At 37.6% G+C, this 26327-nt stretch overlaps 1 protein-coding gene across 1 annotated transcript in view; it reads right to left on the bottom strand.

The window, feature by feature from the left end:
* Positions 1-2866: 2866 nt before the first annotated feature.
* ADNP (activity dependent neuroprotector homeobox) overlaps positions 2867-26327 on the bottom strand; it is a 36912-nt gene continuing 13451 nt past the window's right edge. The window contains exons 3-5 of the mRNA XM_067554236.1: positions 10981-11093; positions 9492-9584; positions 2867-7071 (exon numbers count right to left, since the gene is read on the bottom strand). Coding sequence (XP_067410337.1) covers positions 3931-7071; positions 9492-9584; positions 10981-11093 — 3347 coding nt within the window. The 3' untranslated portion in view covers positions 2867-3930. The remainder of the gene's footprint in view (positions 7072-9491; positions 9585-10980; positions 11094-26327) is intronic.

Here is a 26327-nt window from a genome sequence, read left to right as displayed (position 1 = left end):
AGTTAAGGCCAATAAAATTTCATCCAAACTACACTTCAGGGAGCGGGAGTTACAAACTAACTTTTTACAGCACCTCTTCAATGCATTTTTAATGTGGGCTCAATGTAGATCAGTGCCCCAGATTTCACCACAAAAAGGACAAGTACTGGTCAAAAGTAAATTTAAGAGATGTACCTGCTCTTGCTAGATTCCAAGTTACTCAGCCTTGTATCAGACATTTACTGTTTGCAGTCATCAGCATACTACATGAGAGCAGACATTTCTTAAATTGTATCTAAAGCCTGGTCTACACTTACCTGGCGATTCGGCAGCAGTTACGCAGAGTAGCTTGCGTAACTCCCATCGACTGCTGTGCTTCCCTTTTGTGCGCCATCTTCACTGCACTGCGCTGACAGGAACCGTGTTCCCATCGACACAGCACTATGCCACGCGGGGTGGATTAACAGCGTCAACTTCTGGATCGATTGAGCGGGTCTTCACTGACCACTCAATTGATCCAGATAGGTCGATCTGACGGTGGCGACTTTGCTGTCGTCAGTGTAGACATACCCTAAACACTGAATGGTTTTAAGGGAAAAAAAACTTATCCTGTTTAAGAATCAAAAGTAACAATGATTAAGTTGACCTTAGGGCAGCTTCATGGACAGACTGAAGTAGTACTGAGATAGTCATGGAGCTGTCTCTTCCTCGATCCTAGTAGGCAGAGTTCAGTTTCATGTGTCTGGCTGCGATGCATGTAAAGCTATAATGTTAGTAAATAACATTCTGCCAGATTGTGACATAATGTACTTTTTAAACTATAGTTTAAGCTAGCTCTAGTAGAATTAACTCCATTTTGAACATTGCTCTCTAATATTAATGTTATTGGTCCATTTCCCTCTGCCTCCACATTTTCCAAAGATGAGTAAATCCTTGTAAAGAATAAACAAATCTTGAGATCAGCTTCAACTGTCTCCCAATGTCTTAAAAGGACCATTGAGGGTTCTCCTACCACCACTCAAACAAATACAATTTGATTACAGAGAACTGGAATGACAGTCATTAAGGGATAAGTATCTTAAAGTCCCTCCCTCTGCTAAAGCTAACAAATCATTATTATTCCTTTTGGAAAAGCAAGTCATATGATTTTGAATAAAGGCATTTAATTTAATCACTACAAAAAGTTAACTATTTTACAGAGAGCTTCCTGCAAATAGAGCAATACTAAATATTTCATATATATATATATATATACTCAACCTTTGATGGCTAGAAATGGCAACTCGGAGGCTGTCTCAATCTTCAAGCCGTTAGCTATACATTCTTATTTAAATGGACATCATCTTAAAATCACACATCAATTAAAGTGACTGCATCACTAAGTGTGGTGAAGACACCCACTTGTTTGGAGAACACTGTTTATGGTACGGTACAGGTTTCCACTACTAGTGCCAGGGAGTTGCACTAACATCACAGAACCTGTCTAAAACCAACTCAAGAAAACATGAAACTGAAAAGAGGCACCGTCAGCCTGTTTTTTGTTTCAAACAAAATATCTAGTGTACTAATTGTCTTTAAAAATACCTATCCTGCTTTTTTGTTCCTGGTGGGAACAAACATACCTGCTTGTGCGTAATGTTCCTTGAAAGGGAAAGAGAAAATGAGAAAATATTAAAAAATCTAAGCCACCCATTGTCCAATCAAAAGTATTTGCTTTGAAAGAGTCATCACTTCCGCTTCTATTGATCAACCCGTCATCCATGTGAAAACTCACTCTGAAAATCTAAGGGGATGTCTACACTGCAATAAAAATACCCACGGCTGATTCAGGATTGTGGTGCTTGGGGTGCAGGGCTACAAAATTGCAGTGCAGACATCTGGACCCCAGAGCCCAGGCTCCAAGCCCAACCATGTACACTGCAATTTGATAGCCCTGCAGCCTGAACCTGGGTCAGCTGACCCTCATCTTATCACATCCTAACCAACTTTCATCTGCTATCTATCACTGGCTGTAAATGTCTGCCAATATATCCTGACCATATGCCTTTGGTTTAACAGCAAATTAGGTGAACATATAAAATTCTAAAGAGTTACAAAAAATTCAAGTCAATAATATTTTATAACATACACTTTCAGCAAATCAAGCTTTCATTTGCTCTTATACTTGAAAGTCTTGCTCAGCATATCTGGATTTTTCGTCCAAGGATAGATTGATTTACATGAATGAGGTCCCAGGACAAGAGGCATATCCTTGTTACATTCTTGCCACACTATAGGAAGACTGGTTTGACTCTCTCCAATCAAAATAACTAACATTAACTACCAAATTGTGCCGCTTGTATATGGGATTTATTCTGTTTCTGCAAAACTAAAGAACAGTTGCATTTTTCCAAAATACTGTTCCATATGACAGAAATATCTATTTTAAGTAGTCAGCACCTTCCCCCCATCCACCCTTCCAGAAAAGATTAACATGATACCTGATGCCTCAGAAAAAGACACGAAAGATTCTTTGTAGAAAAAATTTCTGCCAGTAAGCTTGAACTTTAACTTAATTGATTACTAAGGACAAGGAATGAAAAATCATGAATGTGGCGGTGCCTTTAAATACTGCAGCTTATGGAACTACTGAAGCAACGCAAGCCTATTTACATGCTGCTGCTGTTCCTAGTAATAAGTAGTGGAGAAAGGTGACAGCTATTAACTTACTGGTTAAGTTGATCTTAAATAGAAAATGTTTTAAGTTTACCCATAAGCAATCTGTAGATCTGGAACGACAGCATCACACAAACTTGCCATAGCAAATCCCCAGAGCTTCTTTCTACGGGGGTCAATGTAATGAAACAATTTAACAAACAGAAATATGGCACTAGTAATAAAGCAAATGTTTACATTAAGCACAATACAGCAATTTATTTAGATGCTTAAATGAAGAATACAAAGGGAAATAAAGATCACAAAATTATACATACTACAACAGTGTGTCATATATTAAATGGTATAAATGAATACAACACCTTGTTGGTGTTAACTAAAGATAAAACTAAATATCCAAAATGCAGCATTTTTATTTCTGTATGCTGCTTCAACACAATACACTTTTATACAGATCTAAAAGGTGTCAAAATTAGTAGCTGCAAACTTGTTTCTTGCATGTGATTTTTCTTTTTTAGCTTAAAAGATTTCAGAAAATGGCTCTGAAATACGTTTATCAGTCGTAATGTCAAGGATATTCAGAAGAAAATTCTATAATACAATAGAGTCCAGATATAATTTTTTATGTTGCTGGCCTCAGTTTTGAGATTGTACAAGGTTATGTGCAAAAACTAAGTTTGTCAAAATTCATACTATAGCAGTTTCAAGCTTTTGCTAGGTAAACTAGATACAGCATTTATTACACAGCAGGGCAACACTAAAAAAGAGAAACAAATCTATGATGGGTACACAAGAACAATTTCATAAGCTTCACTTGAATAGGTCTAAAAGACTGTACAAATATACATTTCAACTATTCAGAATGATACATGAAAAAAATCAATTTCCCCATAGTCTACTATACACATTGAACTGGTAGCTCATGTTGGCCCTATACTACCATGTGAAAAAGGGTAATGTTTAAAAAGACATACAACTGAACATATCCAAGAGTGAAATAAATGTTGAAAATGCAGATAAAATAAACCTCTGCTTTTCTTCGTGTGCATTCTGGAGCCACCAGCTTATCTGTTTTCACATTAAGTTACTGTGCTCATCACAGCAGGTATTCTCAAGCAAAAATTGGCCAACAGCATACTTAGGAATAACCACTGGAATAATAGTGGCCACATCAACCACTAGTCAGATGACCTAGCACTCAAAAGGCAGTACCAGTTTAGAATCAAGCTTAGCAGTCATATTGAAATGAAAGTGTTTAGATTGGAGCGTTTTACTGATGCTTCTGAATTGGGCAGCTTATGCTTGCTGGCTACTCAGCTCTACACCAGTTAAACTGCTATGCATTGGTTCTGTTACACCATCAGTCACGTTGTCAAACTGATCTCCATCTTCGCTGTCAATTGTGCTATTCTGCCATTCCATTTGCTGATTTGACAAGCTCTCCTCAATTTCTGATGTATTTTTCCATTGTGACTGGTCCTTAGACCAAAATTCTTCTACTTTTCCATAGGAACTATTCTTCCATTTTGACTGCTCTTCATCACTTTCAGATGCAACCCCTTTTATTTCTGCAGCTGGTTTACTACTACCAGCATCTTCACTCTGGGATGATTCATCTGTCCAAGCTTCTGGTTTCACCTCCGATGTATTGTCTTCAAAATCAGAAACTTGCTGAGAGCCAGGTCCACTTTCAGACTGCGAAGCTCCATCTTTCCATTCAGCAGCATCATCCTGATCTTCTTGATCACCATCACTGTCTGAGGCATCACCTACTAGTTTAACTGGTTCCTTTGCAGAGTGAATCTCTTCATATTTTGAGTCTTCCTCCTGTTTTTGGTCTGATTTCTCTGGAGACTGTAAGGTATTTTCCTCAGCAGTTTCCTTGGATATGCTGTCTTCTGGATTCTCTATTATGCTATCGATAGAGGTTTTATGACCAACATCTGAAATTGGTTGACCAAATGGACTATTGCTTTCGTTAGATTCTTCTTCTATATTTTCATAACTGTCTGAAGAACTTTCATCATCTTTTTCTAGGTTTATTTTTTTATCAATAGTTTTACTAGCATTGACTCTGGAATTTTTTTCATCATGATTTTCAAACAGCCATTCAGCATCAAAATCCATTTCATGTTTAACTTTGTTTAATTCTTTCATGTTAAAACCAAGCAGCACACCAGGCTTGTACTTCTCACAATCTCTAACACATTTCTTTCTTTTGTTGCTAAAATGTGAAGCAATATCTGATTTCCATAGCCATAAACTGGCAGCCAACTTTTCAATTTCTCTCCTGCTGGGATACGGTTGCTTATTGAAATATTTTGTAAGAAATGTTTTTCTGGCTTCATAAGAATCATCTTCATGACCTTTAGGATCTAAAGCTAGAACTACAGGTTCTTCAGGTTTCTCTTCAAAGGCAGATGGCGAGTCATCATCATCCATTTTTCTTTTCTTCATCAGACAGAATTCCATATGTTCATAAGTACGTTTCACAGGTGCTACAGCTGGAGATTGATTTAGCCGAGATGGCACATTAGCTTTGTCTTGGCCATTTTGGGTCTTCCCAACACCTCTGCAGTGAACAAGGTGTAGCGTTATAGTTGAGGCAGTCATATTACTGGTATACACACCAAGACAATGAATGCATTTGTATGTTAGCTTTTTCTCAACTGGATGAACTGTTTGAATAACTTGATGCCTCTCCCTTAAGTGATGTGCGAGTGCATCAGATATGGGTCCTTTTAGGATTGAAAAGCACAGAGGACAGAGTGTTTTACCCACATCTTTTTTATAGGGGACGGCTGCTTGAGGAGAACTTTTTACAGGTATATCTGCCTTCTCCTGGATTTTAGGCTGTGGTTTTGGAGGAACAGGAGGAGTATTCTGAGCATGATAAGCCACAGATTCAGCAGGGGCATCTCTCAGATTGTAGGTAGTTACAAGTAGATGTATATTAGTGTGACTACCCTGCTGCAATGTCAAATCAAAGGTTAAAGTGGAATCAGTTTTAGGTCCCATTTCTTCATCAACATGAACCATTCGCATATGAGCAGCCATCTTTTCAACATCATTGAAAGTTGAACGGCAGTATGGACAAGACAGTCCATGGATTAACATATGATTAAGCAACGTATCAGTGGGTAAATAGCGATTACAGTATAAACATTTGCTAGTGAAATTGTGTATTTTCATTATATAGTTAGCCACTGCAGGCACCTTTTCAGCCTTGTGCTCCTTTTCAAAGTGAACACTGTACACATTTTCAGGAAACAGCTCATTACAGATTGTACAAATTTTCCACTTTTGTGTTGAAGAAGTATTGACAGCAGAAGGGCCTGTAGCAGCCACAGGAGGCTTTGAGCCAGACTGACCTAATACTCTTGATGCTGCCTGAGACTGAGATAATGACGTTTGTTTCAACTGAGCTGATGAAAGAGCAGATGAATTGGCAGACTGAAGAGAGTACCTTGCTGGAGCCTGTGATCTGTGCTCCCCTCCAAGGGCATAAGGCCTTCCATTTCCACTCGGTGAAAACTGTTTCATTGTTTGAGACTGTTGTGGAATAGAAACTGGTGCATTACCACTTAAGTTTAGCCTCCCCCCTGGCTGTCCAACATAACTCGGTGGTACTGATTTGACTCCATAATTGTTCTGTTGTAGGTGAACATTTGACATCATATTCACTCCTGCAGAATTTAATGTAGGCTTTGGTATAGTGAGTCGATTCATCATCTGCTGTGATGGAAGAGACCGGACATTTCCAGCGGAAAGGGGACCCATCCTTTGAGAAAGTCCCATAGACTTTTTATCCTGTGGTTTTGGAGCTATTAGCATCAAAGGTTTGGATCTTGGAACCACCACATTAGTGTGCCCTATCATTGCTGTAACCTGATATCCTATACGTTCATGGTCTTCAATAACATGCTGTACTAAAGCTTCATACGACTTCGGCATAAAAAGGCATCGTTTGCAGTGAATACTACCCTCCTCTCGGGTACTGGAACTTAAGGGGACTGCACCATTGAGTGATTTTTCACCTGCCTTTGCTACATAAGGTGCAGCAACATGCTGAAAATGTTCCCTGTAAATGTGCTTTCTAACTATTTCATAAAGAGGATCTCGGTAAGTGCACTTCTTACAGTAATAAACAGCTTGTTCTACACTGTCAGCCTGCTTAGGTTTAAGGCTATCATGTTTGTTTTTATCTTTAAAAGTGCTGATGCCTCCACTCGGTGTATTGGCATTTGGAGCATGAAATATTTTTATGTGCGTTTCCAAAGTCTTTTTGTCCGCATTGAAAGTACAGTAGGGACAATTAAGAAGAATCCTATTTTCAAAGTCTTCACTATGAACATTCCGGAAATGACTTTTATAGGCTGAAAAGAACTTCGACGAAAATGGACATGCACTGCAGCAAAAGGGTTTTGTCCGATAGTCCTTAAAACAAAGAAAAAACAAAAACTGGATATCAAAAAAGTTTTTTTTTTGTTTTTTTTTAAACAAGACATTTGCACTAAGCAACATGGATAATGTGGAATTTCGGCTCGTCTCAGAGACCATCACAATAGGCCAGACCAGCTTCAACTCTTCCATTAATTTGGCTTTCACATTTTTTGGGCTGTAAATCAGGTAATTAGAAGTTTAATTACCAGATTGCACATGTAACATCAAAGGTGCCAATTTAGAGGTCACTCCGAAGCGCAGCCCAGTGTCATGTTTATGGTTAATTCATAAAAAGGTCACTGTTTTATAGTAAGGGAATAGAAACAATTTTCCCTGTCAGGCTGCATCTTTTTCGAAAAGAGGTGGGCTTGGCTTGTTAGAATTATAATGTACTATTACTTGTCAAGCTCACAGAATGAGGCTTTCAGGCCAGAAGATGATCACTTCAGATCTAAGTATTTCACAAAATGATATTTTTAGGTATGCACTTTAATCCAGTCATTAGCAACAATTAACAATTTTCCTTTATTATTGTCCTTAAAAGCTTTCTAAATTTGTGCAGTATTTTGACATTAGTATTTTTCTTTTTAACTGCATCTTCCAGTGTTATGGCCACACAAAACTAGTGCTTCTCTTTGTATTACAGTATCTTACACACTTTTGAAAAGGGAGCAGAACTGAGCAGTTTAGCTTCACAGTGGTGTCCTCCCAGACAGATTAAAGTAACATTAATCAGGACACAATTAAAACAATGTAACATAGGAGGTGGGGGATGCACATGCAAACTTTGATCCAGCAGTTATTTTGCTAATTTGGCATGAAGTCAAAGGAATTCTCTTCATGAAACATAAATCAAACCCCAAAGGGTCTTATTTAATTGTAATATTTAATTTAGATAGGATAGATTATAGATCGTCAGCGATACCTGAGAAGTAGAGCTTCAAGCAACCAATTTTTTCTACTGACCAAAGCAAAGTTGTAAGTTTTTCAAAACTCACCACGGATCAGGAAAAAGGCGTTTGAAAAATTCTGCTCTTTTACAGAATTCTAGCTAGTTTTTTTATAGTGCTTTTCATAGTCCCCTTGCTCCCTCTAAATTGTAGCAGCTTTGAAAGGGTTGCTGATGCAGTGTCAACTGTTACAATTCAAACTGAAATTAAACAGTACATGATTCATGTCTCTGAATTAGCCTGGCATTTCAAAATAATTTAACATTAAATATAAAATATGACAAATTGAGATAACTGTGAACAACAACTTTCATAGCAATGCAAGTGAAGGAGGCCTTTTGCTTCAAGGTGCAAGTGGAATGAATGAATTACTCTCCCTCTGTACAACAGAATAGGTGAATTATGTGTATTTCTGGCCATCTTCTGAAGCCTCAGCTATTAGCAATTGCTGGAAACAGGCCACAGAATTAAGAGTTGTCTGCACTGATATGACAAATCTTGTTCTTGAATATATTAGAAGCAGAAAGAACATACAGATGCAATGTCAGGGGCATAGCAATAAAGGAATTTTGGTTTTTACAAATACCAGACCAGTGAGCCATCAAATATAAGTATCCCATTTCCAGGGGTGAGCAATACCTGATACTTAATCCATCTGGTTTCATAGGTGGAATTTTCACCTTGTCACTGTTTCACTGCTTATTTTATTATATATTCTATTAAAAGTGGAGGCTAGCACAGAATCAAAGTGAAGGGCTTCTGTTAAACTGAAGTCACTATCACAGTTATATCCTCTTCCTCCATTTCTCCTAGCTCAGTTCAAACCTCCTTAGCTTTGCAGTCAATTCAGAAACATCTAGAAAAGAATAAATGAGATTTCCAACAACACTGCCGTTCCATTATGCTGTATTTAACTGCGTGTGCCTAAACTGAACAAGCTCAGACACAGATGGGTTATCACTGAGTCCTCAGAGATGTATCAGACAGCTGAAAGCTACAACAGTGGAGAAAGAAGCAGTTGGATTTATTCCGCTTAATATTTTTCTGAATTCATCATGAAAACAGATGGTGGAACTGAATTAGGAAGAGGTGAAGCAAATCTTGTAGAAATAGTTATGTTTTTAACTAGAGGGATGGCAAGTTTGTGCTGAGCTGGAAAACAAGGGTGGAAACTTTTTTTTTAAACTATGTTTGACACTTAAAGAGCAAAAATAGGATAGATACTTAGTTTCTCAACAATACAGTTTCTCTTGGCCCTCAGCTACTGTTTAACCCAATCAAAACCAGGATTATTACCTGTAAAACAAAAGCACCCTTCTAATAATCCTTTAAGTAGAAGTTTACAAAAACCACCATTAAAGTTGGTCAAATACAACAAAAGAGATGGGTATAATTGTGCAATACACCATTTGAAAGTAACTGCCTTCAGGATCTGAGGTGAGATTATGTGGAACCATTACTAACCTGATTTTTTGTAAGCGATGGATCCCACAATCCTACATCTTCCCATGTAGTGTTTTTCAAATAAAAGTCATTAGGTTCAAACTGCTTAAAATCCTGGGAAAGGGTGGAAGGGAAGAGAGAAACATCAAACACAAAAACTGATTGCTCCCCATTAGTTACTCATGAAGACACCCAGCCAGCCCTTTGTCCACCAATAACTACCCACAGATACTACAAGAGATCATTAACCCAAGGGACTCATTTCCCTTCCTGAAAATAGTAAAAATGCATCTTGCACATTTTATTTCAACTGAAATTTCCCTTGACAAAAAAAGGCTGGTTCCCAAGGAATTAGCAATTCCAATTAAGTAATACCAAAACATATAGGCTCAAATACACTAAGTAACCCAGGGTCAAGATTTTCAAAAATAAAATCCTAAAGTCAGTCCAAGTCTATATTAAATCACCTGCCTGATTCTAAAAAGTGTTCAGTACCTGACAGCTCCCACTGAGATCAATGTTGAGTATTCAACATTTTTAAAAATTGTGTGTTTCAATAAGGACATCCATAAGCTTCTATTTTTTAAAATTTTGGCATGAGGGTTTAGGTGAAGTTCTTAAAAGCACCCTAAATACCACTTTTAAAAGCACCTAAAATACTCTGAAGCCCAAAGACTGACTCTGGCTCCTCAATGCCTAAATCACTTTTGAAATTGGGTTTTAGACTCCTTTGGAAATTTTACCCTTAAGCACATTATTCAATCCACACTTATTAAAAGCAATTGACTCGCTTCAGGAAAAGCGGTTTTTGAGAAGTAATATCTTAAAGTTGGTCAGTAATACTAGTAGCACAGACTATGTCTTAGATATCAAATTTTGCAGTTATAGAAGGCAGTCCTTAATGTGGAAACCTATTTTTCTGCACTGAAATACCTGGAAAAAATTTCAGTTCACCTCTTGGTCCTTAGGACAGCAGGCTCTAAAGCCTTATCTAGATTAGGATCTAAAGGTGTCATTTTATTATAACAGCTAGCACCTTCTAACTAACACATTTTAAAAGTCTAGCACAGACAAAGCCCACTGTTTTCAACACTTGTCAAATCAGTCAAATTAAAGCCTAGGCAGTGCACCTTCTTTTTAAAACATGTTCATAAGCACATTAGCTAACACTATACCTTTAAATCTCAGTTTAGATGAGGTTTAAAAGCGTGTGACTTGCTTCAGCAGCAATTCCTAGTAACCATTTAAGAACAATTTTTCTAGATGGCAGTAATTCTTTAATAGAACCCCATCCAACTCATTCTCCTCTGGAGGTCACAACTCTCAAAGTAAAGTGAAGGGTTAAAGTAGAAAGTCCTTAAAGGTCTAGAAATGAACATAGGGACCCCAGAAAAGTTTGATGTAAAGGTAGCAAATACGTTTTTACAAAATCTCAATAAGAAATACCATATCAGCAGAAGATCGATTCAAATTCAAAGCGCCTCAGTTCCAACCAGAAAGCCATACTTACTTCTATATGTTCTTTACAGTATTCCAAACCAATGTCACTAAGTATTTTTTTCACAGTTTTCCGGGCTTTTCTTAAACTGCCAAGGTTGTTGACAGGAAGCTGGAACATAGTTTCTATTGAAAAAGAAAGTAGTTAAGGTGAAAAGAAGTTTAAGTCAAAATATGTTTTGTCTTATGAAGAGCTACACTTTTAATTCTCAGTAATACATATTCTTACTTCACCCACATCACTGTACATAAAGAGCTGTCACCATTTCTTAAGAAAAACTAGTACATTTTCTGTCTGGTTTGTTCTTAAAATGTAAAAACTAGATGTTGTCAAACTTTAAAGTGAACACAACAGAAGAGTTGATGCAATGACTACTGAAAAGAAAAAAGTCTAATCAAGCAGCACCTGGGAACAACTAAAAAATGTATTTCCATTTAAATGAAAATTTATCTACTGTGTCAAAGCGCTTACTAATCAGTCCATTCTTTTGTGCATATGGATTCTAGTTCATCTGGAAGTTGATAAATTAGGGGTCCAAGGATTTTTGTTTGCTTTTGAGACTTCTTTTAAAACAACATATAGCTGTTTTCTTAGCTGTATATCCAACAGCAGAGAAATGAACTGGTTAATTGTTCAATGACAGTTCACTCAAGATTTTGGGTAGCCCACTCTTAGATAGGATTATTTTTAAAATGTTAAGTCCATCACATCATCACCAGACTGCAATAGAGTGTCAGGGAAAGAACCTCTATTCTCACAGAGAAGTTTCTGGTGCAGAATATTGAAATAGGATTCTCAAAAGAGCTCTGTTCAAGAGCACATTTGGGATCAATGCTACTCCATATTTTTGATTTGATTGAGTGGCTGACAATCAACTAAAGATGTTAGTATAGACTGTAGTCAGCACACTTATTTACTGATTAAAATGTGAACTGAAGACTACTTGGCCAGAGCCCATTTCAGGGTTCTATGCTTCTTTTTCAACAACTGATATGAGATCACTAAACACCTAGAATAATGGGGGAGATGGAGCCTGCACTGAGGTCTTCACAGGTAAATAAGGGAGAAACTATTTGTAAATTAATTCTAACTTCATTGTCTGTTACTAACTGGAGAAGTTTAACAACTAATTTTCAGTTCCATTGTAAAGGAAAGGCTAAATTCAGGACTTTTGAAGCTACATGGATTCCTGAATTCCCTAACAACCAGAATTAAGATCTCATCCAACTCACAAAGGCAACAGTTAGATCCACAACCCTGGCAGCTTTGTGGATACTGGATAAACAACACAGTTTGTGTTGTTGCTACCATTGTAATAGCAATAGATTGCACAGCCATTAAGCTATATCTTGAAGTACAACAATGGGGCATTTGTACTGGAGTATGGTAGTGACTGTACAGGTGATAAAAATTTAAAAATGTCTCTTCACACATTATAGTTACCTTTTCTGGGCATTATGAATTAAAGGAAGCCCAGCCCAGCCCCTCCCCCCAACCTCTTTTCTTTTCAAGGAAAGGGAATTTCATTTTTCTTAAGGACCAAGGAATTATGAGAGGTAAAGAGCCTGTTTCAGTGAACTGTAATGGTAATGTTTGTTGTGATTGGAATAATATTTTAGAGGGATAGCAGGTTGCACTGTTGGTAGCCATTATCTAGATATGCTGCATGATTAAAAATGAAAAAGAATTCAATACAATCTTATTTTGTTTGAATAATACATATTTCTGCTCTTTTTCACCATGTCACTTGGCTTCTGATACATTTGTAGATACAGTTTTAACCCTTGATAATTTTTACTTAAGTGAGGTCTCTGGAATTTGAGATGATTAGTAAGACATCTGCAAAAACACTATTGTGGTTTGTAAAAACACATAAAAATAGGTCCTCTTTTAATTGTATCATAAGAACAGTAGCAATTACTATACAATTAAATTTTCCTAAAGTACAAATGGGTGTGGATTGTTATTACAGAACTATAGTTAGATATCTGACAACACCCCTCCTCCCCAACCCTCACCACACACACTCTTTTCAAAGTTTGCCTCTTTTAGCTGTCTACATACTGGGCTTTTCAGAAAAGTTTCCTGGTATTTACACTGGTGCACCAGCTGTTAGACCAGAGTCCAGACAGTCTCTAGCGTCTTGCCTACAGTAGGGCTCCCTCTGTTAACAACACTGTTGGAGCTGAATTTGACATTAGCAATGGTGGGAAATTTTTCAGAAAATAAATCTAGAATAGACAAGATTTCTAAATATAAGTGCTAGAACAGGCCATTGAAATAAATTTCACAAGCTGCAAACATTACTGGCAGCAAGTGCTATTAATCAATAACTTTCTCATTCTTAATGAATTAAAAAATGGCTCCCAAGAAAAAGCTGTGGGTTATCACTCTATGGAAGATTCATATAATACTATGATTTACAGATTATGTAGGGACCAGACCTCATTGACAGAAACCTCTATGGTAAAATTTTCAAAAAAAAGTGTCTAAACCACAGAAAGTGGAAACATTTTCATCCAAAAAGTAATATAAATAACCCACTACATTAAAAGGTAAAATACCACAAAGGAAATTCAGAGTAAAGATGTCCTCCCATCTACAAATATTACTACTGTTTAAATGTTTCAGAGATGTCAGAGTTAACTCAGTTGTAAACAGTATTAGCAACAATGGAATGACAAGGACAGAATGCAAACTTAATACTTATTGTCTATTTTCAAAACACAAACAAGGAAATTCAAAGATTTTAAAGGACTTTTGTATTTAATTTCCTCCAAGTAACACCTTTAAAGAAAACCCTAGTAATCGTAATAACACAAACATCATTACTTGTTTGATGTAGCTCTATGTAATTTCAATTGCATTAACTGAATGCTATACAAGTTAAGATTAGAGAAATTGTATCTTCAAAAGATTTGAATATGAATGAGATATAGTGAAATTGTTTCAGTACTTAAGCACACACAGCTACTTTTCAGAAGGTACAATGTTTATTTTTAAGAAAGACACTAATACTTTGCCCTTATGTAGCACTTCAATTCTAAGATCTCAAAACCCTTTATGAACATTTAGTGTCAGCATCCTGAAGTATACCTTTTTTACAACTGAGTAAAATAGAGACTCAAAGGTTAAGCGAAGTAGTATCGATGGTTTCAACAATTCATTTACCAAGTTGGGAATGTCACACAGGTGCCCTAACTTCTTATAATTAGGCAAATATTGCCTCCCATTAAAATCAAAACCTTTTCCATTATAATTACCCAGTTTCATTCCTCACAGAACAAGGTGCAGACCAAAAAAACTGCTTTGCTATTAGTTTCTTTGTTGGAAATCTCAGAGAAGCCAAGGACTGAGTGGACCCTGACCTATTCTATTCCTTAGTCGTTCCACAAGAGGGCTGAGCCACACTGGTGCGGGGGTGGAGGGAGCCCGGGAAAGACTCTTGACCTTGCCTGTACTGTACCTGTTCTGAACAGGAGATTTCAGTTGTCCACTGTTGTGAATCCAGCATCTTTCACGAGCAATGAATTTACTTATAATTTAAAAAAAAAATCTTTAAATCAGCAGAGTGTAACTATCACTTAAGGGGAAATCTGACCATTCAAAAATGAATTGCTCAGATAAATAAAGCCAGCCTTTGGGAACTCTATTCACCCATTTACAATTTTTTTATTTTTAAATCATGGTAAAGGTAAGGAAAGTAGTTTTGTGCCTTGGTTGGTAATGTTCATTACTATTTTACAAGGCTAATTCATACTAATTAGTTATTGTACAGAAGTTTGCATTCAAACCACTGATTCATTTATTACTTGTTCAAGTAACTTCCAAGTTGGTCCACAAGGCCCTTTCCTCTTCCAAGTCTCTCCTTAAGACCCATTTCTACAGAGATACCTACAAGTAGTAAGTTAACCATAACATTCAGCTATTTAAAAAAAGAAAGTATTTTGCACCATCATGCTGTTCATTAGGCTTTGCTGCATAACCACAATCTTTTGATATTTTCCCATCTCTGCCTCCCTCAACCCCCCAAACATATGGGTTGCCCCCATTTTGTAGTATCATGTCCAGTTTTTAAACTCTTCTAGGCAGAGACTGTGTCCTCTTATTTGTATTGTGGAAAGCTTAGCACACTTTTGGTTACTGTAAGATAATGCAGCTTAGGCAAAGATATAAATCCATAAAAAGAATTGTGAGGAATATTTTATAATGGAAATGGATATTGGCCCTATCGGTAGAACTCTGTGAATAAAAAATAGTAATAGAATATACATTTGAGAACTCATGCAATATATTTAATAATAAAAGTAACATTACATGTAGTTACTTCCACAGATGAAGCAGAAGTAATATCATAACTAAAATCACCTAGATGTTTAAGATATGTAATGTGACAACAACTATATTTATTATATTATTGTTGAAGCAAAATTCCTCATATGGCTCAGTTTTGAGCCAGTTATATTAGAAATGTAAAGTGCAAGAATTAGCAAAGTTCTACTGTAATTGTTTTCAACGGAGATGAAGATTGATGGGAATTTTTCCAAGTGGAAAAAATAAGCTGTTACCCAATAATTTCAACTAGATCAGTGGTTTTCAACCTTGTTTCATTTGCGGACCCCTAAAATATTTTGATTGGAGGTGCAGACCCCTTTGGAAATCTTAGACATCGTCTGTGGACCACTAGGGGTCTGCAGACCACAGACTGAAAACTACTGAACCAGATTAAGTAGTTGACTGACTAAAGCTAATGATTAGTAGGATCATGTTTTGTTTCTAATTTTCAATTACCTACATTTTCCCCCCTTATTTTTAGTCTTTGGTTGAGGGAAGGAATAAGTGAACCTTAACATTCCTAAAAGAAATGGGAACTCTGATTTGCAATGCATTCTCTTGGCAGAGTTGCTGGGAAACACCTTTTTTTTTTTCAAAACATGACCTGGCTCGTAATGGACCTTACATTTGCAATATTAAAGAAATATCATTAGCTGGAATGCAAGAGGCCATTTCATTTTAATTTTCAGAAATGAAATATGGCTAGAGAGTTTACCACTAAAGTTTTGAGAAACTCAAATTAGATGGGGGCAGAGAAGAGAAGCTATACTTCACTTCGGGACAGGAATGCACTAAAAAAACATGGAACCTACAAAGCCCAAAGTCCTTTTCTCTCCCCTCCTAAAGCATGATTTTCAATACTAATATTCTGCAATAAAAAAAAAGAAGACCAGACATATTATTTCATACAAGGATGAGAACAAGTTATTGTTCTTATAATACACATATACTTCCAAAGCAAAGCAATCTTATCCTTTGCTTAAACTGAAGAAATTGTTTTCTGTACCCAGAGTTCTCATTAACTGCACTGGTTAAGACAAAAATGATGAAAAAGCAGTCTGTGAATTTAATCAAGAAATTACACATGGCTCCAACAGCTTTACCCATAAAAAGAATAAAATGGAAATAAAGCAACACTGCTCTTAACATAAAGTCACAAGATATGGTGCACATATCTACTTTCCAGCAGCTTCTTCATACAGTTGGATGTCTGCATCATACACACCAAATAAATGAAGTAGCATACAGTAGGACATGGGCAGGAATTGGCTGACCACAACTGACAATGAATTTCAGATCCAGACAGATGAAATCTTAATAGTAACTTTACCCCATGATGCCAACAAGATCAGTGAGTATCTGAGTTATATCTGTAAGGACAGCAGACACTTGAGAGCATGAAAACCCCATGCATTTACACTTCAAGCAAATTTTGTTATATTCTCTAGTATCTAAGATTTCATTTAAAGAGCATTTAGTCCTGACTGCAAAGAAATTATTTCACAATGTAAATCAACAACTATTGTAGAGTCTGCTGTCAGGCAGCAACACAAACAGCAAAAAGGGGTAAATTTTATTTGTTAATAGGGCATATATTTTGAAGCTTAATTACAATCATTTAAATACCAAGCATAGTTAACTGCTTCATTTCTAAGAAGATCAGATACAGCGAATTAGTTTGCCAAGGCCACTTAACAGAAAGTATATCCTGCTCCAACACCACAAAGTAAAGAAAACTGGTACTAGTTATGACGGGAGAAATAATTTAAGAGATCATCATACTACTTTGCACCCTCTTTCAAGGTTACTAATGAAGTCCAAGGATACGAAAAATTGTTCTCTCAGAATACTACCACTTATCCCAAGAATACAAACATCTCCTCAGGTCTCTTGGTAAGTCTACACTGCAGGCTCCGCAGTGATTGATCCCAGATGGCCTCTCCAGTTGACGCCGGTAATCCAGCCCCCCAAAAGTAGTAAGGCTGCGTCAATGGCAGGGCATCTCCCGTCGAAGCAGCACCGTGAAGACGCCGCGGTACATCAACATAAGTACGTTGATGGCAGTGTAGACCAGGCCTCAGATCTGAACTGACTTCCTTTTACAAGGAAGTTCAAGTGTGCCCAAAACAGGGAAGTCCACCCTCTAGTCCCTGAAAACCCAAAATTTGTAATAATCATATTTGCCTGGAAAAGGCTGCCCCATTCTTGGAAAAGGATATAGAAACTTTTCTGCCGGAAAGCCTGCCCTGCTCTGTGAATTGCCTTGTAGAGCTGAATCCACCTGAGCCTAAAAAATCCTCCTTAAAAATGGATGGCCACTACATTTCATTTTGTTTGAAAAATCTCCTAGCCCTGGTCTAAATGAAAGGACATTAACTTGTGACCTCTGAATCACTAACATTAGTAGAGATCTACAAGGAACTTCATGATGTTAAGGCCCACGATTGCTGAGAAAACTTACTCAGCGGCTTCAGTGACTACATCACTGCATTACTCCATGCTCTTCTTGCACAGCCTTGAGATAGAGAAGGCATAAATGGTGAAGGTTCAGAATGAATCTTACCAAATATCTGTTTAAGCATGAAATTACTCCTGGAGCTGGGTACTCCTTGCCCAACCTAAAACTGCTGGAGATAAAAAGGTTCTGGAAAGTGTTTGCTTCTGGACTGTGATGGTGGTAACTGTCCTCTATTTCCCTTGTAGAGCCTAGATCTGAATGATTTTTTTTTTTAAACCAGGAAGCTCTTTTGTAGGCTGCATTGGCTGGTAAAGGTGAAGCAGCCTAGTACTTCGATCTGTCACCAGAAGCCAGCACAGTATCTGACATTCTGGGCTCTTATCCCAGCAAGAGCAGAAGATACAATATGAGCTTTCATTGTGGGTGTCACAAAAGCTGCTGCACTTGGGCAACATCCCCCTCCTTATCATTCTACAAAATAAAAGTTAGAAGAACTGGAGGAAAAAGAGCATTAAAAGACTGCACTGAGAAGCCAAAAATGAGAGCGATTGCATTTGCTGCTTTGTTCTTCAGCAAAGGAGGAGAACCGAAGCGACAAATAAGAAGGAGAAGTGATAACTGGACAGATGTAGCCCAGACTTTACGTACTCATTGTCTGCCAATCCATACTGGTAAAGAAGGAAAAAATTGTTTAATAATAGGCTTGTATATTGAACTTCTCATCTATAGAACTCCGTGATTCAGAAAGGTAAGTAACATTACTCCTTCCGTTTAAGTACAGAGAGGTGAAGTTACTCACCCAAGGTCCCAGAACAGCTGTGAACAGAACTCCAGTCCAATGCCCTATGTGATGGACCACACTGCTTCTCCATTTTATCCTATTTTAGTGGCCACCAGGGCACAGAAAATATTTTGCCAGTTTCCTACATATTTTCACACTGATCTTAGTTATACATACACAATAATTCACAATGTGGTAAGTAAATATTTAATTAAGTGATTCTCTTTGTATTGAAATACCACGTATCCCTAATGCACACATACAAATGTGTAGGGTCAAGGAGAGTTGGTAAAATTCTGCTGAAATAATTCTACAGAAAGATTCCCCAAACATTTATTTCTTACATCCCTAGACATCAATCACAACAGTTAAACCTGCCCATAAGCCAACCTATTTAAGTTTATATTCATGATTCAATTTGCAATTTGTGCCTGCTCCTGCATTTCCTTTTTTTCTTTCTGGTCTAGATTTGTGTCCTACCCACAAGCACATTAGAAACCCATGCTGATGAATTCCAGTTCCACTAAATTTGCCCTGAAGGAACCAAGTTATACTAAAATCCACATTTAAAGGCTGCGCAGAACACTCCAGACTGAAAAAATGGTTGCTTACACAGCAAGTATGATTTTACTTTCCTTCTGGTAGTACCTTTACTAATATCTCTTGGTAACACCTATATTATACCCCAAAAGACCCTGACAACCCTCTTGCTACGAAATCCTGAAAATTAATGAAACTAAGTAGTTTGGTGACAAACTCTCATTGATCTGCATTGTGTTTCATACACACATCGTGAGTACACCAGTCACAGATCATCTACTATTCAGTTATGCTACTACAACTTTCACATTACTCTTCAATGGTCAAAACACAGTATGATTGGGAAAGACAAGCTGTAACAGAGTGGGATGTATCTATCAAAACTCCATTTTTATGGCAACCTTTATTGTGACCTTCATTTAATAGTGTACTCTCCATTTTGGATTAGAACGTGCATTTTGTATTAGGGACAATGGCTGAGAAGTCATCATAGGACAATCTAGGACCATCAACTTTGATAGTAATGAACTGTTAGTTGAGAGACTATATGACAATGAACTCTCTACACAGAAGCCTGACTGGGATTTGGTCTACACTGGGAACTTACATCAGCATAACTATGTCTCTGAGGGGTGTGAGAAAGCCATGCCACTGAGAGATGTAGCTATGTTGACCTAACCTCTGGTGTAGACAGTGTTAGGCTGATGGAAGAATTCTTCTGTCGACCTACCTACCACCTCTCAAAGAGGTGGACTACCTACACTGACAGCAAAACCCCTCCTGTAGGTGTAGGTAGTATCTACACTGAAGCACTACAGCAGTGCAGCAGGAATGCTGCAACTGTGCTGCTGTAGTAGTTTAAGAGTAGAAAAGACATATCCTGGAGGGGCTGAAATTTCCCAGGTGGCGCACATGGGCAAAAACGGGCAAAGAATACTGGGGGTGGGAGGCTCTCTCTGAGCAAGGGAGCCATCCAACACCACATGCTGGAAGACCAGGCTGGAGAGAGAAGAGGAGGCAGAAGGATCTGCGTAGCCAGAAAGACTGATCAGACAATGGACTCAAAGAGTTAGATCGGGTGGGGGGTTGAGTTTTTTTTTGTTGTTTATTTTGGGGGGGGGAGGAGCAGAAGAGCATCTCAAGGCTGGTTGGTATTTTGCAACAATCTCTTACTCTTTAGTACTTTAAGAGTGACTGTGGCTAAGAAATTCCTTTGCTAAGACTGTATTCCTTGCTTACCTGCCACATTGTCTCTGCAGGAGTTAATCAAGAAGCTGAGAATGCCTACAGCAAAATGGAACTCTGAGGAAGCATGTATAAGTGGCGGTGCAGGTTTTGGAGGTTAAGGCAGCCAGGCTGGAGAACCCCACATCCAAAGGAAGGGATGCAGACACAGGGTCTGAACCTGGAAGAATGCCATAAGAGACCCAGAGATAAAAACAGTGACTCTGGGGACTTAGAAGCACATGGGATCCAGTGGCTCAGTCCATTTGCAACAAACTGGTGTCTGCCCAGCAAGGGGAATTGGGCCAAGTTATGATACAAGCTGAATTGTTTAGCTATAAATTAGTTATCACTGCTTTTCAAGGTAGCACCCAAAACTACTGACTACTTCGCTAATGGTGGAAATAAGATTAGCTGGTATTGGGGCTAATACAAAGTCTGTTGTCCTTAATGGGAGCCTTTCCACTGCCTGCACGGGGCTTTAGACCAGACCTGTCGTAAGCCTAAACAGACCTCAATGGAGGATTACTGTTGCTTCACTGCGAAGTGATCTTAAACATAAACTGCAGTTCACACTTAATGCAACATTTGGGATACAATTCCTAACTATCTTCTCTTACTGTTTTATAAGCTTGTAAACCAAATTGCATCTGAAAAGTTATTGAAATGGTGTGGAAAATATTGCATAATACCTTTAAACACTTCCTGGATCACTGGAAGGTATGAACAATAGTGTTCTGAACAAAAATAGAATAAAAAAATGGTGTAAGAATTTTGCGTAGCTGACAGAGAGATTAACAATGTGAATTCCCGAGATGCAGGAGACCACAATATTACTCCACTTTGATGGACACAAGACAAGCAAAAAAGAAGACAAGAGATCCTAGTACACAAATTGAGTTTGCCCAGAAGAGGAATTTTAAAACAGTCCCGTACTCCTTCAGGATACTGGTGGCTCAAATTCATCATTTAAATAGTCCAGCATTTAAATCTATTAACTCTTTGACAAACAAACAGACCCCAAGTGACCGACAGCTCCTCTTCCAGATGAAGAGGCAGCTGCAGACGTCAAGTGGCCATTTTAAAACAATCTAAACTGTTGCAGTTTGAACATCCTCTATTAAATTCATTTAGTTTTCTTTGCCTGGTAACTTTTAAACCATATCTTAGCCTTTAACAAAAACAACCACCTTCACTGTGTGGTATAAAACTGTGAATTTCACATCTCCAAACTAAGGTAGCCATGCAATCCAATTCCCTAGCAAATCAGCTACCAAGTCACAGTCAGCAACCCAGATAATCACTGCAAAGTAATGAGAAAAAAAAAGAGGGTTTTTGCAAGACTAGGAAAAATACATATTAGAAAGTGTTAACTAACAATATGTAAAATTCAGCTTAGACAAGGACTGAACAGTCAGTGTTTTACACAGTGTTAGTTAGAAAACACTAACAGTATCCATTTCCTTAATCCAGATGATCCCTTGGAAGGGAAGAGTCCCTTGCTTAGTACCAAGAGCCTCATTTTTCACAAATTCAAAATAAAAAAAAAAAAACCAAAAAACTAAAAATGAAAAACTCATCCATCAGCGGCAGCTCCTATGGCTCTTGTCCCCTGGGGCTTTGTCCAGCTTCCCTCTTCATGATGGCAACCTGGTGCACGTGGTTACAGCACTACTCAGGTTTGGCCCTCTCTATCATGACGGGGTGTCAGACAAAATTTAAATGAGTGGCATTGCAACCTGGTGTATCATCATGACAGAGGGACAGCTGAGCCAAACCTGAGCTGTGCTGTGATCCATGAGTCAGACTGCAACAGCCAGAGCTGCTGCTGTGGAGTGAGTGTGGGTCAGGTTCATTCCTTAACAGTCCTTCTTGGGAGGGAGGGGGAGCAGCACTCTCCCCTCCTAGGGCTTTCCACATCCCCTGGTGGACAGGACCAGACTCCTACCCCAAAAGGGGGCAGGATCCAACCTCCTATGTGAATAAAAAATTCCCAAATAATAAAGGTGTGTGTATGTGTGTGTGTGTATATATATATATATAAATAAAAAGAATTTAATGAGGCTCTAAAAATAGCCAATATTTACAGCCACAAAGGAAAGAACTCAGAGGAATGTATGTGCCCAGGGAATATACTCCAAGTCACCACAGATGGTAGTAACCTGCTTGTGTTTCTCACATAAAGAAGAAGAGGAAAGAGAAAGCTGCATACCCAGAACTTCGTTTGCAAGGTGCTCCTTTGTGAAAGTGCACTTTTCCAAAACACAAACTCTTTCAAAGCACTATACAAATATTGAATCTAAGAATATTTTATTTCTATTTAGGAATATCACACTTTGAAGTACTGAAGGTTAGATATCCCACTACATTTTAAAATGGACACTGAAGTATTTGCCCAGTAGGGAACCAAATATGCTTTTTTGTTTTTAAAGAACATGTGAAGTCAACACCACAGATAAGTTTTCATTCCTTTCTTGTGTAGCTCTCCTTGGCTGCCTCACTCACTTCCTTTGTGATTTCTATGTACCATAATTCTAAGTTTCACTACACAGCAGCCCATGGAGCACAAAATAAATTGGCTTGAAAAAAGTATTTCAAGAAGAGGAAGGTAACAAGGAAGTGCTATTCTGCCATAAGAAACCAAAATTTGGAAGGAAAGAGAGAGAAAAAAGGGAAGCAACAGAATGGAAAGCAAATGCATGAAAATGTAGCTTGAGTACATTTGTTAATTCATAGTGGTACTGTGTTTTCCTGGTAGATGGCTCCCAGAGCTGTACATTTGTTGTGCAGGGAAAGCCTTCAGAGGCGGGTGTTGGCAAGGTGTCAGGGACAAGTAAAGTGTTAGGGCAGAATCCTGACAATTGCTTAGAGAAACAAGTATTTTTAAGTCAGCTGTCACAGCAAGCACCTTTCCTTACCCTATCCCATGCCTCTCCAAAAAAAAAAAAAAAAAGCCTTCTAACTCCTTAGCTTGTTTATCTGGAAATATCTAATGCTGTAATAAAATGTTCTGTATAAGTTTAAAACCAGACATCATATTTAAGGAAAAACGCACCAATGCAACTTAACAGCACTAATACTAGGTCACTTACCTACTTTTGAGTTAATCTCTAACATTAAAGCACAAATACATCCAGGACAATCACTAATTCAGACACTGTAGCTGAGGTTTTCAAAGCTGCCTAGATGATTTGGATGCCTATCTACCATTAATTTTAACTGGAAATTTATGTCAAGACCCCATAGGTGGCTCTGAATATCTGAGCCTAAATCTTCAGCCCTAAGTCAATTACTGTGAAGACCAAAACCTGGAAGATAATGAGATGGAATTTAATCGATTTCTTACTTCCTGTCTTTCCAGACTATCACAGCTGTGTTACTAGTTACTATCAGTTCAGAAGGAACACTGTTCCATGGATGATAGGTTAAACCTGAGCCCCCCTGAAAAGTGTCTTCTGATAAAACAGAAGCCCACCAGTCCTCCAAGAATAAACACAGCAACATACCCAGCTGTAAAGAGGAAAGCAAATAAACATCAAACTCACAGGTTACCTTCCCTTTATCAAAGGGCCCTATATTTTGAAACAGCAGAGAATTTAAACTGATGAGTATTGGACTGAGCATTCCGGAGGGCCAGATTCTTAACAAGCTCAATTCCTTTGCCAGTTCACAAGAACACAGTTGGAATTTTATGAACATTGCAAGTCATTTTTGTAATACTTGATAGAAAAAAAATCATGTGAGACTTTAAAAATGTGATTTTAAACAGGAGGGAAGCAATTTCTTGCTTCATGCATTGCTATTTATTTCCACCAATTAAATCGATGTTTTATGAGACACTGCAGCATTTGTTATACTCACCATTTAAAAATACTGACCCTTTGATAATTATTTTTAAAAAGTGTACAATGGTAAACATTACACTAATTTTTGTAAGGACAACTTCTCTAAAATGCTATTTTCCCTCCCAGAAATTGAGGCTGCAACATGGAAAACCAGTAATTATGCTTCTGGGTGACATTACAAATATACACAGACACACATTTGACTCTTTCCATGAACGTATTTGTTTAATCATTCCTCTCTATGCTGGGACTATTTTACTCATGTAAGTATGGAAATTTAGACATTTTGAGCATTTCAGTGACTTGGAATAGTGTGATGAACTGAACAAGAAAGTATCAGATCTGTGTGCACAGAAGAGATGGGCAAGTTTGATAGCACCTGTATGCCGCAATATTCTACTTTGTCCAAGTGTGATTTTTGGGAATACAAAGCGTAATCTGTATGCACCTGAACTCAAACAATCCATTTTATACACCCTATTAATGTAAAGAAGACTAGTCAGAGTTGGAATAAATCCCAACTTATTTACCTAAGAAAACATGTCTCTCTAAGAAAGTTACTGTTACAATATACAGATACAAAGGAAAAACACATCTGACATTTTTCACTGGGATGCACTGCAGACATCAAGCTGTTTTTGAGAGTAAGAGGCACCACTATAACCAAACTTTCTAAACAGATGGATTTTTATTTGGAAACTTGTCTTCCAGCTTCACAGCTAACATATTTTCAAATATTTTAACACCTGCATTTCAAAAGGTCAGAACAGCAAAAAGACCAGAGAGAATGTACAACACTACTGCTATACTAAAAGGACCTTACTCTAAATCTTTACACATTCTGAAAAAAGTCTCAATTTTGCTTTTTTAGTTGACTCTTCAACTCCAAAATCCAGCTGTGGTCTAAATATTAGTGAAGACATTCTAGCAGGTGAATTACTAAGTTCAACCTTGGATGCCTCAAGTTAAGGCCCAAAACTAGATGCAACTCATGCAGTTTAAAAATGGGTTCGGCTATGTCTAAGTACAAAGCAAACTATACCACTGCAGTGCAAACATTCAAAAGGTTATATGCCCTAACTGATCTATGTTAAAGGAGAAAGACCTCCAGATTTTATAGTGAATTTTAAAAAGCCTACTACTCGTATATTCTGTTATTTCACATTATGTTGTGTTTTTCTGTCATCTCCACAACAGCAGACACGTACTAATCCAGAGTTGGTGGGAGTTAAGCAAAAATGCCAGTCACAAAGGTGCTTTAGCATAACAAGCCAAGCATAATATAAATGGAATAGTCAATAAATTATCTATCTAGAGCCTACAGTATTTGCAGGATGTCTGTCTTGATGATCTACATAAAAGCTGGTTTGTTATTGACATCTATAACAACTTCAACCTCACTCAAACCAAGAGGTGGAGAGAAGTAATCGGTTTACTAAATTATGTGTATTTTTCTCTTAAGTGATTGTGCTAAATTTCACTCTGCAACACCCTCCTCTTTTAGTAGTTTCACTACTAGGTAGTTATTTCTCAAGAAATATTTAAGAGCACAACCAGGATTCAATCAGCATATAGGACAAGCTTCAGTGCAATTCTTAAACTGCAAATCTTTAAAACAGATTTAATTTCTCCACTGGCTGTAAACCAGCACTTCATTATTGTTGTTTACTAATCCAAACTTTATTTATTGAATAAAATTTTCAGTATATATTATTTTAGCATTTCACCAGTACTTTGATTTTATTTCAACAATAGATATTATGAAGAACCTTGGATCAGTGGTTCTCAACCTATTTACCACTGTGGGCCATATATACAGCTCTCTTTGTGTTATATGGGCCACATTCACACAATATATATACTACCCGTATGGCAGTGAAAATATTACATGGGTCATAGTTCTGTGCTGATTGGGTCGCAAGCAGCCAGTGAACTGAGAACCACTGCCTTTGATTAATCTAAATATTACACAAAACTGAATTATTTAATGGACGAAATATAAGGGTGCTAGAAAAGTTGGTAGATTTTTAATTTGATTTTTACCCTTCTATCCTTTTGGAAATATCTTTTTTGTTGCTGTTTTTTTTTTTTTTTTTTTTTAAAAGGTAAGTGACCCTCTTTCTTCCCCCTGCCTTCAACTCATTATACATAGCCCAGCTACTCCGCTCACTTTTCA

The sequence above is a fragment of the Emydura macquarii genome, unplaced genomic scaffold (assembly GCF_026122565.2).
Source record: "Emydura macquarii macquarii isolate MOO-44397 ecotype Brisbane River unplaced genomic scaffold, CSIRO-AGI_Emac_v2 contig_1483, whole genome shotgun sequence".
NCBI classification, from domain to species: Eukaryota; Metazoa; Chordata; order Testudines; family Chelidae; genus Emydura; species Emydura macquarii.
This window is presented reverse-complemented; position numbering and strand designations above follow the sequence as displayed.